At 30.6% G+C, this 17,006-nt stretch overlaps 1 protein-coding gene across 2 annotated transcripts in view; it reads right to left on the bottom strand.

The window, feature by feature from the left end:
* LOC140443422 (uncharacterized) overlaps positions 1–16,941 on the bottom strand; it is a 183,830-nt gene extending 166,889 nt beyond the window's left edge. Inside the window, exons 1-3 of one of the 2 annotated variants that reach the window (XM_072534673.1) lie at positions 16,231–16,941; positions 11,189–11,317; positions 747–2,578 (exon numbers count right to left, since the gene is read on the bottom strand). In XM_072534673.1, the coding sequence (XP_072390774.1) occupies positions 1,122–2,578; positions 11,189–11,317; positions 16,231–16,450 (1,806 nt within the window). In that variant the 5' untranslated portion in view covers positions 16,451–16,941 and the 3' untranslated portion in view covers positions 747–1,121. Of the gene's footprint in view, positions 1–746; positions 2,579–11,188; positions 11,318–16,230 lie in introns of those variants that run through there. The other variant, XM_072534674.1, reaches the window with a different exon arrangement.
* Between the last annotated feature and the right edge of the window lie 65 nt (positions 16,942–17,006).

The raw sequence follows: 17,006 nt of genomic DNA, 5'->3' as shown, positions 1-17,006 counted from the left end.
TACGAAAACTGAACTTGACTTCAGGTGTTTTTGATTATTAACAGTGCTCATGATTAGAGTTGTTTCGCTATCTGCTCACGACTTGAATGAGTAAATTTTTCAGAACAGTTAAAATTTTGAAATTTGGTAATATGGCACTTTATTTAATATCTGTATTTGGTTTACGCACCAATATTTAAACATTTAAAAAATAATTTGGTTAGCACAGAATAACGTTTCGTCAAAGTGCATTGCGCAGTAAAAGTTTTTTTTTCTTTTTAGATACTGTAATAAACACATATATTATTAATATTCTGTAATTTTTCTTCGCATTTCACTTTGCCCAATAACCTCAAATCACAAACATCAAAATTTTTCAATGCAATGCAGTGTTATGAACATACGTTTTGTAATTAAATGGTTGATTAGGTTTTTATCACATCCATTTTATTTTTCTGCTCTTTCAGGTAATTTAACAAAAAAATTTAACTCTTTGAAAAGCAACCTATCTTTCCTGGGCTTTTATATATCCCAAACTGTGACATTCCTGTTATTATTTCCTATATACTTAAAATTCGAAAAACTATTTACTAATAACTATATTTATTTTCAACTAAATCAATTTACAATAGTTTATACTACATCTATCTATCATTATTTGATATTATATAATTATATTACTTATTAGAAAATAGCCTTCTACATGACTCTGCTTCAGATGATGAAAAGTTCTAAACTGCAACTGTCACAATAAAGTAAACACAGTGCACAGAAAAGTAAAATTTTATTTATATAATACTACCTTTACATTCAAATTTCTTCTTCTTTAGGTGCCGTCTCTGATATAGGTTGCCGATAACTTAATTATATCAAATTCCGGGTGATGAAAAACTGTCTCATTTTAAGGAATGCATTTCTGGCCAGATCTATTCTACATTTGACTTTTTGTTCTGAGCCTAAAGTCTCATTTATACAGCAGCCTAGATCAATTAGTTTGTCATTTACTAATATGTTTGGAATAAGTATGAAGTAACAAAATTGAAATACATAAATTCAATTATTTAAAAGAAATTTCTCCAGTGTGTAGCCTCATTTAAAGAATCGTATTAAATACTTGAGAAGAAAACTGCTAAAAACAAATGTCACACTTGTGTTTTTTCACTGTGCACTTTCAAATGTCGTTTCAAATTATCTATCCGACTAAACTGCTTAAAACAAATTTCACACTTGTAAGGTTTTTCTGCAGTATGCACTATCAAATGTCGTTTCAAATGTTCTGCTCGACTAAATTGCTTAAAACAAATTTCACACTTGTAAGGTTTTACTCCAGTGTGCACTCTCAAATGTTGTTTAAAATGATCTATCTGACTAAACTGCTTAAAACAAATTTCACACTTGTAAGGTTTTTCTCCAGTGTGCACTCTCAAATGTCGTTTCAAATGTTCTGCTTGACAAAATTGTTTAAAACAAATTTCACACTTGTAAGATTTTTCTCCAGTGTGCACTCTCAAATGTGTTTTCAAAGAACCCGCATGAGAAAATTGCTTAAAACAAATTTCACATTTGTAAGAGTCTTCTCCGGTGTGCACTCTCAAATGTTTTGTCAAATGATATGCTGTAGTAAACTGCTTAAAACAAATTTCACACTTTTTCTCTCCAGTGTGGAGTCTCAAATGTGATTTCAAATCATCTACCCGCCTAAATTGCTTAAAACAAATTTCACACTTGTAAGGTTTTTCTGCAGTATGCACTATCAAATGTCGTTTCAAATGTTCTGCTCGACTAAATTGCTTAAAACAAATTTCACACTTGTAAGGTTTTTCTGCAGTATGCACTCTCAAATGTTGTTTTAAATTATCTATCCGACTAAATTGCTTCAAACAAATTTCACACTTGTAAGATTTTTCTCCAGTGTGCACTCTCAAATGTGTTTTCAAAGAACCCGCATGAAAAAATTGCTTAAAACAAATTTCACACTTTTTCTCTCCAGTGTGGAGTCTCAAATGTGATTTCAAATGATCTACCCGCCTAAATTGCTTAAAACAAATTTCACACTTGTAAGGTTTTTCTGCAGTATGCACTATCAAATGTCGTTTCAAATGTTCTGCTCGACTAAATTGCTTAAAACAAATTTCACACTTGTAAGATTTTTCTCCAGTGTGCACTCTCAAATGTGTTTTCAAAGAACCCGCATGAGAAAATTGCTTAAAACAAATTTCACACTTGTAAGATTTTTCTCCAGTGTGCACTGTCAAATGTTGTTTTAAATTATCTATCCGACTAAATTGCTTAAAACAAATTTCACACTTGTAAGGTTTTTCTCCAGTGTGCACTCTGAAATGTTTTTTCAAATTATTTACTTGACTAAATTGCTTAAAACAAATTTCACACTTGTAAGATTTTTTTCCAATGTGCACTCTCAAATGTCCTTTCAAAGATCCTGCATGAAAAAATTGCTTAAAACAAATTTCACACTTATAAAGTTGTTCTCCAGTGTGTACTCTCAAATGTTCTGCTTGCCTTATATCATTTCCTTCGTAAAATGAATCTTCAATTAGTGTCTCTATATTTTCCACCTTGTGTTCGTCTTGGAGATAACCTAAAATAAAAACCAACTATAATTAATATTTGACCAACATGTTTGAGTAGAAGGAAACATTTATGTGAACCATTACAATTGTCCTTTACTTTTATTGCTCAACAGACCATTTACGCTTAATACTAAAATACAAACAAATCCTTAGCATATTTCACAATATACACTTTGTTCATAACACTAGCTACTAGTTTAGAGTAGACATTGATGGTAAACCTTTTCTATATTAATATCATTAAATGCAAAAAATTTAATTTTAATTATAAGAAAAATATGGGAAATAAAGTTTTATTGATGATCTTTCATTGATTAATTAGGAAAAAGGAAAGAAATTTCAAACAATAATAATGTTTTAAAATGTGCTCTAAGCTTACTGCGTCCTTACATTAACTGAAATCTTCTCGCAAAGATGAGTCTAAGCATGAATACAAGATTTGAGTGTGGTGTCCGTAAATTGAATATCATGCATGTAGTATAGTAAGCTATGAATATTGTGAGTTGGTAACACTAGTTGACAGTTGATAGTGTAGGTAGGAGACGACATGGTCGATCGGATGATACATCTATGTTAAGTGGTAATGTACAATAAAAGAATTAAGCGTTAACAATGTTGTTTGACTAATGAGAACAGTACAATAATAGATGGCGCAGTCAGTGAAACTATATATATATATATATATATATATATATATATATATATATATATATATATATATATATATATATATATAAATTGTGTAAATAACGTAAAAGTTAGTGTGGAAAGTTTGCAACACGTGGAGCAAGTCCGCCAAAATGTCTGGATTTAATTTGCCGAAACCACTTAAAATGTTGGGAAATGTGAGCGAAAATTGGAAGATTTTTAAACAGTCTATTAATATCTGTTTAAGAGCATCAGGGCAGATGTCGAAAACTGATGATATTAAAATAGCGATCCTTCTAAATTGTATTGGAGACGACGGTCTAAGAACATATAACAACTTCAAGTTCGAAGAAAATGAAGAGACCTATACAGCTGTTTTAGATGAGCTATCATGATAATTAAGTTGACTGATAATTAAGTTGTGGGATATGATTTTATTCTTAATGGATTTGAGGGTCCTGAGATGTTCATTACGTTTATTTTGAGAAAGATTATGAAAATTGGGTGTTGAATGAAAATTTTGAAAGTCGGAAGAAAAGTTAGAAGATGGGGGTGTGTTGGTATTAAGTGTTGACGAAGAATTGGAGGAATTTTTGTTTTTGAATTTGTTTATAGTATTTATATACTATAAACAAGTAAATACGTAAATACTATAAACAAATTCAAAAACAAAAATTCCTCCAATTCTTCTAACAACTGGACGAATGGGAATGCCCTCTTTGTGTATCTTAGGTAAACCGTACAGTCTGGGTATCAAGGGGTTGCTTGGGATTTTATAATATGGGGCAAAATGTTCTGAAAAGAAATCTGTGAAGTGTTTTATGTTGTCTTTTAATTTATTTATGAACTTTTTAGAAGGGTCTGTTGTAAGTAAAGTGAAATTATTGTTGTTGAGGAAGGTTGAGACTTTATTATTATATGAAGTTTGATCTAAGATCACTAGACAGTTACCTTTGTCGGCTTTACTGATAATTAAGTTGTGGGATATGATTTTATTCTTAATGGATTTGAGGGTCCTGAGATGTTCATTACGTTTATTTTGAGAAAGATTATGAAAATTGGGTGTTGAATGAAAATTTTGAAAGTCGGAAGAAAAGTTAGAAGATGGGGGTGTGTTGGTATTAAGTGTTGACGAAGAATTGGAGGAATTTTTGTTTTTGAATTTGTTTATAGTATTTATATACTATAAACAAGTAAATACGTAAATACTATAAACAAATTCAAAAACAAAAATTCCTCCAATTCTTCGTCAACACTTAATACCAACACACCCCCATCTTCTAACTTTTCTTCCAACTTTCAAAATTTTCAACACCCAATTTTCATAATCTTTCTCAAAATAAACGTAATGAACATCTCAGGACCCTCAAATCCATTAAGAATAAAATCATATCCCACAACTTAATTATCAGTAAAGCCGACAAAGGTAACTGTCTAGTGATCTTAGATCAAACTTCATATAATAATAAAGTCTCAACCTTCCTCAACAACAATAATTTCACTTTACTTACAACAGACCCTTCTAAAAAGTTCATAAATAAATTAAAAGACAACATAAAACACTTCACAGATTTCTTTTCAGAACATTTTGCCCCATATTATAAAATCCCAAGCAACCCCTTGATACCCAGACTGTACGGTTTACCTAAGATACACAAAGAGGGCATTCCCATTCGTCCAGTTGTTAGTTTCATAAACACTCCAGTTTCCATCCTATCAAAATTTATATTAAATCTTATTAACAACATGACGAACTTCACCCCTCGTTTTTCAGTCAAAAATACTAGTCATCTAGTCAACAATTTACAACACATCAACCTTCAACCCAACATTACTATGCTTTCATTTGATGTCAGCAATCTATTTACGTCTGTCCCTAAACAAGAAACAATTAATCTGGTAAATTCTCTTCTCAGAGCCAACTCCATTACTTCATCTACCACTAACTCCATTATCCAACTTCTACAACTTTGTTTAGACCAAGATTTCTTTGTTTTTAATAACAAATACTATAGACAACCAGATGGCTTAGCCATGGGTAGCTGTCTCTCTCCTTTATTGGCTGATGTATTTATGGATCATTTAGAATCCACACAAATCATGAAAAATCCTGAAATACTCCATTGGTTCCGCTATGTCGATGACTGTTTAGTCTTCATTTCAGGTAATTCCAATTCAGCTGAACATTTACTTTCCAAAATTAACCAAATTCATCCCAATATCAAGTTCACCATGGAACTAGAATCATCCATGTCAATTAATTTTCTACATCTCACCATTACCAGATTAACTGACCACTTCGATTTCAGTATCTATAGGAAACCTACACAGACTGACCACATAATCCCATTTTCATCTAACCACCCCATGTCACATAAATACGCAGCTTTTCACAGTTACATCCATCGCCTAGAAACCATTCCACTTTCAGATACTAACTACAAAAAAGAACTCAACATACTTAAACAAATAGCAGTCAACAATGGATATGATCACAACATCATCAACAAACTTATCCGCAAAAAACGCCTTAAGACCCTGCAGGAGAATGCGTTCCCCAGAGACCTCACCACCAAGCCCAATTACGTTTCACTCCCATACTATCATGAAAGTCTATCTGGAGATATTCGAAATCTCATCCAACGGTCGGTTGAAAACATCCATGTTTCATTTAAAGTACCCAACAATTTGGGTCAACACATATCTAATTCCAAAGATTCCATCAATTATATGGATCGGAGTGGAGTGTATAGACTAAAATGTTCAGATTGCAATGCCTCTTACATAGGTAGAACATGCAGATCACTATCCTCACGTTCTCTAGAACACACAAAAAGAGAAAATACTTCCACTTTCTCTCAACATCTCAAAGAACACAACCACACCCTTAACATCCCAGAAGACGTTTCACTTATTCACAATATCCCCCAAAAAAATTTCCTTAAATTAGACTTATACGTAGATCTTGAAATTCTCAAAGAAAAACAAAAAAGCCCAAATTGCGTCAATCGTCATGTATCCTTCAATCGAGACTTCCTCCCTCTACATCGTCAACTATTTTCATAACCTTCATCCCCAACTCACTTTTACAAAAATCTTCATTTATCACTATTCGTTCACCCAATACTCATCTTCTTTAGTCCACTCCAAAAAACTTTTCTGTCAACACATCACACTCTCAATCAGTCCTTGTCTCTCTCTATTACACCAAAACTTCTAGTCCGACCCACTATACCTATTGTTGTCCATGCTTCTAGTCGGCACCTCCAAACCTCAGACTATTCTTCATCCCTTTCAAACAAACCTCCCAGTCATCACCTCACTCTCCCACACAACCCCTCCTTAGGGATTGGTTGAGGTTCTCTGGAGATCTCAGCCTTCTGCATTCTTTCTGTATCTCACATTTTTCAAAAACAATATAATTTCCTTTTTTTCACTTAATTTCAACAGAGCCACCTAAAAACCATTTCATTTTCATAATTAAGGTTTATATACACCTGCAAATCACCCAACTTATACCTTATCTCTTTACATTTCTCATGCACCTAGTGTTGCTTTATGACAGATAGGTCCTTTCTCAAGTTATAAGTTGAGTACCATACATACAACATACTACAAAACCATGATCTCAGCCTTCTGCATTCTTTCCGTATCTCACATTTTTCAAAAACAATATAATTTTCTTCTTTCTTCACTTAATTTCAATAGAGCCACCTAAAAACCATTTCATTTTCATAATTAAGGTTTATATACACCTGCAAATCATCCAGCTTATAACTTATCTCTTTACATTTCTCATGTACCTAGTGTTGCTTTATGACAGATAGGTCCTTTCTCAAGTTATAAGTTGAATACTATACATACAACATACTACAAAACCATGATCCAACCATCAAATTCTGTTTATTTTATATAATAGCTTAACGAACACTTTAAGACCTTCATATCCATTAAGAATTAAAAAACAAATCCCATAACTTAATTACCAGTAAAGTTGACACCATAATTTTTGTTTTACTTAATTTTAACAGAGCCAACCCACAACCATTCCATCTTCACATTTCAGATAATTATACACCTGCAACTCATTCAACTTATAACTTATCCTTTTATATTTCCCTTGTACCTAGTGTTGCTTATGACAGATAGGGCCTTTCTTAAGTTATAAGTTGAGTACTTTTCTACTAAAATATTACAAAACCATGTCTTAACCATCAAATTTTATTCATTTCACATAATAGTTAATAAAATAAAACTTCCACACCACTTAGTCTGTCAACACCCCATCAAATATTTAATTTTCATGTACTTATAACTTAATAAGTTTTACATTTACCAGTTACCAAATGTTGTTTTTTGACATACAGGGCCTTCTATAAACGAGTTATAAGATAAATTTCACATGACCATTACACTACAAAAGTTTTATTCCATTCACACAAGTACACTTTCATATTTTAAATACATTCATTCTTATTCCACCAATATCAACAAATTATCAACAACTCAACCTTCTACATGTGTCTAATTTCTATTTTCCAGGTACCAAATGTTGAAGAAACATAAAGGGCCTAATATTTAAATTTCTATTTCACTACACTACACCACACATGTATAGTTGGTTGCCTAACTATAACATCGCAATTATTTCTCCACATTTCATCTCATATACATAATTTAAAAATAACAACATTGATGGTTGATACTGTTATATTAATTAAATAAAATTTTTTACTCTAACAATTTTAATTAACGTTGGCTTTTGTCTTAAGTAGACACATACAGTTATATTGACTACTCCGTTATGACTTCCGTCCTAACTTGTCAACATTGTCATTTCAATCAGTTGCTTCCATAAAGTCCTCGTAGACACACCGTCTCAGGACTTACAACTTCAACGTGGAGTCATATGTCGCCATGTTACCTAATCCAACGGTAACTTTAACATAATAATAAGTATTTATAAGACATAATATTGAACAAATGTAACTAATTATTTGTTAACGGGTTTTTACCCATATATTTAGTGGCTACATTCATGTACTCCTAGTAAGTATTAACCACACTTTTCTTTAACCTTGGTCAAAATTTTAACTTCACGTTCTTTTTAATTAAGTGGTTACATATTTTCTAGGGCACCGATGATGGAATGATGTATTCCGAAAACGTTCTGTCTAACACAGCCCGTTTGGGTTTTTAAATATATACCTTTTACAAAGGATTTTAATAATTTTTTTTTAGTTAATGCTCCCTCCCCTATTTAAAATTACGAAATAATTTTGTTTTCTTGATCTTTACTCTAATTATTAACAATAACATTTGTGTAACTTGTACATGATAATTTTGTCGAAACTTTAAAGCAGGCATATTCAGCTATACTTGTACTGCAGAATCAATTATTTCTTGAGGTATTTCCATTACATTTTTATTTACAATTTTCATAAATTGTATCTATTTAATCACTACACCATACATTTTTCAATGCTCCAAATAAGAAATGTTTAATTTAATTTGACATATTGTGCAGAATGTAAATTTAAAAGGCCCTTTACCCTAACTATTCTTCGGCTTCAGAATAATGAGATAAAATATTTACAATTTGTGGCCAAAGAGTTAGTTTTGAAGTTGTTGGTAATATCCAAGTTAATTCATCTTTTAATAATTATGTATGGATAAATACGTACTTGAATTTTCATTGTTTTTTTAACTATAATACTAAACCTGATTTCTGGCTCATCATATTCAAACTTCACTAAATAAAAATAAATGTGATTCTCTTCTTGAGGTCATTTTTATTTCACCAGATAAAAACTTAACTTACACAATTGTCACTAAAACTACAAAAACACACTATAACATCACTTTTAAACAGTGGCGAATCCATTGGGGGGGGGGCACGGGTCTTGAGGTTGATTTTAATATATGATTTAGATTTTTGCACCTTTCAGTGGCTGATCCATGTCATGTACATTGAATGAGCATTCTCTGGCACTCAAATGACGAATTGACAAAATTTGAAAATCACGTAACCCTGAAGTCGGGGTAGCGTTAGTCGAGGTATTACTGTATTCAGAATTGTTGATTTTTTTAAAAGGCAATGTAAAAAGGCCTCCACATAATTCCCTAGAATAAATTAGTTTGAATTGTTTTAACTCTTGATTTCCACTTATAGGGATGATGGGTTTTAAATTATTTTTTTAGGATTATTTAAATTAATTTAAATTTCAAAGTCGTGGCAGAAACAGCATACTAACAGAGAGACGATATTAGGATATGGAGGGGGAAATTTTTGAAAAAAATTAGGCAGTTGAGGAACGAAAAAAGGAAAATATAATATTTGGACGAGACTTGGGTTAATGCAGGTCATACTCGTTGAAAAGTATGGTGTGACACTTCAGTGGTTTCATCAAGACAAGCGTTTTTGGAAGGACTGTCTGTGGGTCTCAAAAATCCTTCAGGTATTGATATGTTAAGTACTTCAATACAGTTATAATAAGTTATTTTTTTTTCGGGAAAAAGTAAATGTCTTATTATGTGTGGCATTGGAAGTGAAGATGCATTTGGGCCTGGAACGTTGTGGACGTTTGAATAAAAAAAGTAGGGACTATCGCGAGGAAATGGACGGGCTGTCATTTGAAGCATGGTTTCAAAAAACGTTACCGACTTTGGAGGATAAAGCCGTTATTGTTCTAGATAATGCCCCCTATCATTCAAGGAAAGTAGAACGAGTTCCTACGACAGCTTCAAAAAAGGCTGAAATTATAAACTGGCTGTGTTTGAAAAATTTTCCCTTTGAAGATTCGCTTCTTAAAGTGCAATTACTAGCAATTGTTAAGGAGCATAAGAAACATTATGACAAGTATATAGTTGATAAAATTGCAAAAATGCGTTCAATATGTTGTATTAAAGGTAGAACCAAAAATGAGGGAATTGGATAATATAAGTCCAACAGGAATCTATAATAATAAACCTTAATGATGATAGCAGTACTGATAAGTCTTTCAGAATAGAATTTCTGTACAAGTAAACGTGCATTCACATTTTTGTGTTCTCCTTTTATAACATGTTAAATACATTTCGACCACATAGGAGATATTCAAACAGTTTACAACAAATTTATTATGCTATTTTTAAATTTAGCTATATTTTCGTTTAAACGTTTTAAGACAGTTTTTTTTTGTTCATAACATAACATTCATGTTATTTTCAACCCTAATTATTAGCTGGTAGATGTTACTTGTACCTATTATATTTGCAATATTTACTGTTTATTTTATTTTCGCTACTGTCAGGTAGTAGATCTTTCTTGTCTTACAATTGCAGTGTTAAAATTAATTATACAAGTCATATGAAGAACACTTTGACTTATTGCAACTCTGTACAACAGATCTTCAAATTCCTATCACGTGCATAAGCGTGTTTATGTTTTTTTGCCGCTCATCTCGAAAACTGATAGACTTTAGTGTCAGCATTTGGATTAAGGCTGCAATATTGGAAAAACAAAGTAGAACCGAACAAGATAGCTTCTTTTTCAAGGTTAGCTTTGAGAATCTAATGATACAAGAAAAATGTATGAATATCATTTACTTATATTTTCTGTGGGGCGAATTTTTTTTTCCTCAACTGTATATTACATATATTACTATTATTACCGTTATGTATTACTAGGTATCACATTGATAAATTGAATAAATGATGTTTAAATTAAATTTTTAGTTATTGTTTTCTTTTCAAAATTATCATGGGGGCTATAATATGAAAGATGCTAAAAAGAGGCAATTTGGTTTTTTTTGCTCTTCGCCATGAGTAATATCAACTTACACAAAAATATTTTGGGGTAATAATTAAAAAAGTTCCCTGGCCGCTGCTATAAATGGTCAAAATGATAAGTGCTTTTACATTAAATAAATTGTATAGGAATTAAGAGTTTACATCACATTTTGGGCGATATTTTTTAATATTTGTCTTACCTGACTGATCTTGTTGTTCTGTTTCAATTTTTAACTCTTCAAGATCTATTGAGGTGGACAGCTGATTCTCCTGATATATAAGATTATTTTTCTCAAATTCTTCTTTATTTTCAATGTTTACTTCCGTAACTATAAATAAATGAAAAAAATTATATATTAATATAAATATTAAATACACGAAATTGCTCATATTATTTATTGTGTTATTGTGTTAATATTATATAAATATTTATTGAAGTAAATACTTCTTATCGCTCGATATGATGTTTTCGCATGTGCCCAAAATCATATTTAGCTTGCCTCAAAAAATCGAGTGTAGTAATCTTGCGGTATACAGTAATATATATATATATATATATATATATATATATATATATATATATATATATATATATATATAAATATATATATATATATATATATATATATATATATATATATATTGTTATGATTGTTTATTTTGAGTTCAAACTTAGTTTATTGAGCCAATAAAAAAATTATAACTTATCTGTTATCAAAAGTAAGATAATCCTTATATTACCTGTGTTCGATGGATTCAAAAGATTTTCTAGTTGTCTTTTATCGGGAGAGGAGAAGAAAGGATAATAATACCAATATATTATGTTACAAAGATTTACGTTTCTTTATTTTATATGAACGAATAAAACAATTATTAAATTCTGTCGTTATCTTATCAATCAGCATACAAGAAAATAAATCAAATTATTATGATAATAAGATTATACAGCTACATACATTTATCTTACGTGAAAAACCAATTTTACTTAAAATTTTCTTTACTTGAAAAAAGAAACCACAAAACTTTAAACTTTTGATTAGCCTAACAAAACCTCAGTTCTTAAATTTGAATGCTAATGACCATGATGTCGAAACGATCCTTCACAGATATAAAATTCAATTGTACAAACACTTACAGTTTATTTTCTTCTTGAGTTGTATGTTGGAACATACCCAGAAAAGTCCAGTCTCCTCAAAGATGTGATCTCCCTTTTTTGGCACCTCGGCTCCTTCTTTACGTCTCTGCAAACCTCCTGCAGACTACACAAAAAACACCTGATTCACTTCTCCAAACTCCGCTACTTATTTATGACACCAGGACCTCCTTTTGTCAACTTGATGCCGTAAGAATACTTTCACAGATACTTTATAAAAATACCCACGGTAGATACAAGGACCTCTTTTAATCTACTTGTTATCTCCTTCTTCAAACTATTCACTTCTTTTCGTTACGCCGGTGTCCAAACTCACGAACCACACCCTATCTTGAGACACACGACTGTTTTTCTTTCGATGACCAAAATATGACTAACTTCTCCTCTCTCATGATCGACTCACCAAATTCCCATTTTAAAAACGACCGTCCAATCAAAAAGCTTAAATTGTGTTTATCATGATTTTGGAAAAGCCTAATTTCGGTTTCAGAGAAAACTAAATAGCTTACTTTAAAATTGGTTTTTTTCAATACATCATTTATACATATTTCAAAAGATTAAACTATGGTCATTTAATACTCGACTATACAAACAATGAAAAGATTATTAACTTGCAGGTAAAATGTCTTCTAATTCTAAACAAAGGTTTTTTGATAATTTTGTTTGCAACGGAAACAGGTCGTTTGCCAAACAAATTTCTATTCTTATCTACACTAAATCTTATCTTAAATTACTATATACAATTTGTCTATATTGATATCTTGAAATTTTATTTCGATGGATCTTTTTATTTATTTTTCTTTGGTTGGGAAAGAAGAAACATAACAATATATATATATATATATATATATATATATATATATATATATATATATATATATATACAGTAGACTCCCTCTATAACGAGAACTGAAATGACAGACTAATTACCTCGTTATAAGCCGATCTCGTTATATCAGACAATCATAATACTGTGCATACATATGAATCTGTAGTTTTCTAAAACATTAACCTCCTATAGTGAAGCCATTCGGAGCAATATAAGATGCTAATCAATATTGTTTGAATGGCGTTTTTGAAAAAAAGTTATTTACTTTTATTGTCAATGAAATATATTAAAACATAAAAGAGTTGTTTACTTTTATTATCAATGATATACGTTAAAACAGAAAAGCTGTACTTATATTTTTTTCCAACTACATAATGCATAAATCGTATTTTCAAGGATAACATAAACTATTGCTTCTGCAATTTTAAGAACTCTGTTATTTTTAACTGCTTTAAATGGTCCAGTATCATTCTATCATATTATATTTTCTAAAGATGTGAAACAGTTGTATTTATTCATTGTAAAGAAGTTTATTGCGGGCTGCAGTTAAGTTTATTGAGGGGCTGTTTGAAAGGGTATTTATTTATAGCCACGACCGGACTAAAAAGGTAAAAAAACGTTTTTGGATCTTATTATCTCTCGTTATAACCAAATTTGCCTCTCTATAGACGGTTATAGTTCAATAGAAATTTCACGGGACATCTAATGTATCTCGTTATAAGCGAAACCTCGTAATAACCGTGTTCGTTATAGAGGGAGTATACTGTATATATATATATATATATATATATATATATATATATAATCATACAAACATTTACACTTATTACCAAAATGGCGTTTAACAAAGATCAACGTTTTACAAAAATAAAATACTATAAAATAAAATTAATTATATAAAATTAAATAAAATTATAAAAAATTAAAAACTAAAAATTTAAAAAAATATAACAATAACTAAATAATTGTAAAAAATTACCAGAAATTAAAGAATATACTGATACGGCAAGTTTTCAACTACCATATACGTTATTCAGTATGTGGAACAAAGATAACACTTATTGTTTGAATACTAGGAAAACACAATCCACGCATGTTGGAGTAGCGAGTCTAATTTTTAAACAGTGTTGCAAAATTTCTGTTGCATCATTCCTTCTAAAATATTAGTCAGATACATGAGTGTAACATAATATTTAAATCCACTACAATTCATTGTAGAATGAAAATAATATTGCCCCAACAAAACTTACATAAAGTAATAATGTAACTGATATTTTTTAAAAGATTATATCATTATTTGATATATTTGTACAGTAAGGGTATAAACCCTTACAACGTAATGTTATATAGAATATCTTAAATCATGTATGTTGTCAAAAGTGGGTCATGACACGAGCAGTTATGTTTGGATTACATACACTTATTTTTTTTACACAGCCTTGCCTTATATCACGTAGATTCAAAGTCTGATAGGGTAAACCTGAGAGAATATATGAAACGTAAAAGAGATCTGTTATTGGTGTAACGGGATTTAATTAAGCATCAGATCTAAGTAATCTTTTTTAATAACGTGACACACATTTGCGAAAATAGATTATTTATGACATTGAAAATATTGTTGTAACAAGGACACATGCTGACCCAGTGAAACTTGCAATGTGATTGAAAGCTTATTAAATAACATGTATAAATGAAACAAATAACAAACATATTATAATAACAAACGCACGTAAGTTAAATAGCTGGAAATCACGGGATTAGGATTATCATTATCATTATTATTAAGGATGAAGAATCAAGAGAACTGTCGAAATTAATGTTGTCAACATCAACTGAGTACTATCTAGTATTGTACTTAGATAATTAATAAACAAAATCATGAGTATCTAGTGTGTTCAAAATAAGTATTCATAAACACCATTAAGACTAAATCCAATATTATTATATTGGATTATTATTGTATATTTACTGTTCGAGATTTGTACATAACGTAATAAACTTCTCATAGACCTGTAACAACGTACATGAACAAATCTAAATAAAATATAGTGGAAAGTTAGTGATTTTCTTGAGTTCGAGAATTGGCTCTTTTTATCCCTTAAGGACCAACGTGTCAACAAAGAACACTGAATTGAGAAATTGATAAGCAACAACAGCGTTTGCTAAATAAATGACACACTTCATTAGACAGACAAATAGTATAAACGATTTGCCCTCTCAAAGAGTGCATGATTTACCCCCAAAAGAATAAGCGTTGCTTATCTGTATAGCAGGTTTAAAGTCAATAAGGTCTGTCTATTTGATTTTTAGCTGTGGTGGTAAAAGGTTGAAAACAAATAATTAACATGCAAAGTGTGTATTATCAAGAAGAAAAGATTCAAATGGTGAAATGGTATTATGGGAACATTCTATTATAGAAATAATAGTTATTTATTGCTGCCTTTGGAAATTAACCAATTCTGACAGAGAAAACAGTACGATCAATTATTAAAAACTTTGAAAATTTCAGAAAAAATCTTTATGAGGTGTATAATTGGTTGCTGAATGCAGTAAACTTCGTATAGAGTGCAGAGCATCTAATAGAACAGTTTCATATTTAGTGAGGTCTAAATTTTTGGTTTTCAATGCTAGATTCACTGCTTTCCATATAACTCCGTTGTTTCTTTTGACTTGACCATTTCCTTCAGGGTTATATGGGGTTGTTCTACTTTATGTTTCTTTAGAGTGTAAATAATTAACAAAGTCGTGTGAAGTAAAGCTAGTTCTGTCAGAATCTATATATGTCAGCATTCCATATAAACAAAATGTTAATTCAAATATTCAATAACTGTCTGACTAGATGAATCTGTGCATAGGAAAGCCCATGGAAATTTTGAAAATTCGTCAATAATTGTAAGCATATAGGAATTTCTAGAAGAACTGGGTAATGGACCTTTAAAGTCAATGTTCATTCTTTCAAACTGAGCTGCTGATTTGATTAAATGTTTATCATCTTCTTTCTTATAAAATCTGGGTTTCATTTCTGCACAGATTGGACAAGAGGTAATTACATGTTTAATTTCATTTACAGGATAAGAATAAGGTATCATTTAAATAAGCACTTAATTTGTAATTATCTCATATTAAATTGTATTTAAGTTCAAAATATTATTAATATTGTTCTGAAGCTATTTTCTCGCTATTTTCTTTTAGCATCTCAATGCAATTTACTATTTTGGAAATAAGCCACAATTTTACTTTAAAATTAAGTTGTTACTAACCTTTTTCAGTTTTTTGGTTTTCTTTTAATGGGTTTATTTTATATCCATGTTGTTCTATTTCAGTATTTATGAGACATTTCTTTAAGTCCAAATAATCATATGTGTTATGTGTACTTTGCGTATTGGATTCCTGCTGAATTTCACATTTAAAGCCATCCAATTCATTATACTCTATTTCTAGTTTACACGTTTTCCCGCTAAATTCTTGTTTTACTTCCATTTGATTACGTTTTAGATGTACGTATCCAATATCCAATATCCAAATAAGGCAAAAGTATTATATTTAACAACCTAATTTTGTAGTGATTTCACTTTTTGGGTGTAAAATTATTATTTGGGGCAAAAGCAGAGAACAACCGAACACAGAGAAGCGACAGTCCTTTGAACTTTGAAGTTACGTGGCCAAGCGAGCCGCCAATGACAGCTAACAACCAGGAACCAGAGAACCAGAAAATTAAATGGTAATACCGCAAACACAAATTTGACGGATCGTTTGTAGCTAACTTCATCGGCACTTTCTCTATACTTTTGCCTGTAAATTTCAACACTGCCAAACACCAAACCTTGAAACCCATATGAAATGATAAAGTAAAACCTGAGTAAAACCTAGGATGTAAGGTTTTAATCAACATAAATTGTACACATAATGTTAACAAAAACAATAGAAATTAATATGGCAGTGACAGTGACTCCTGTCAAACACTGACAGCATAAAGTTGCCTACAATATTCAAAGTCTACAGCCAAAGCAATACCAAGGAGGTTAATATCTAATAC

Source organism: Diabrotica undecimpunctata, chromosome 6, assembly GCF_040954645.1.
Source record: "Diabrotica undecimpunctata isolate CICGRU chromosome 6, icDiaUnde3, whole genome shotgun sequence".
NCBI lineage: Eukaryota > Metazoa > Arthropoda > Insecta > Coleoptera > Chrysomelidae > Diabrotica > Diabrotica undecimpunctata.
Note: the sequence above shows the minus strand (reverse complement) of the source record. Positions and strands in the feature narration are given on the sequence as shown.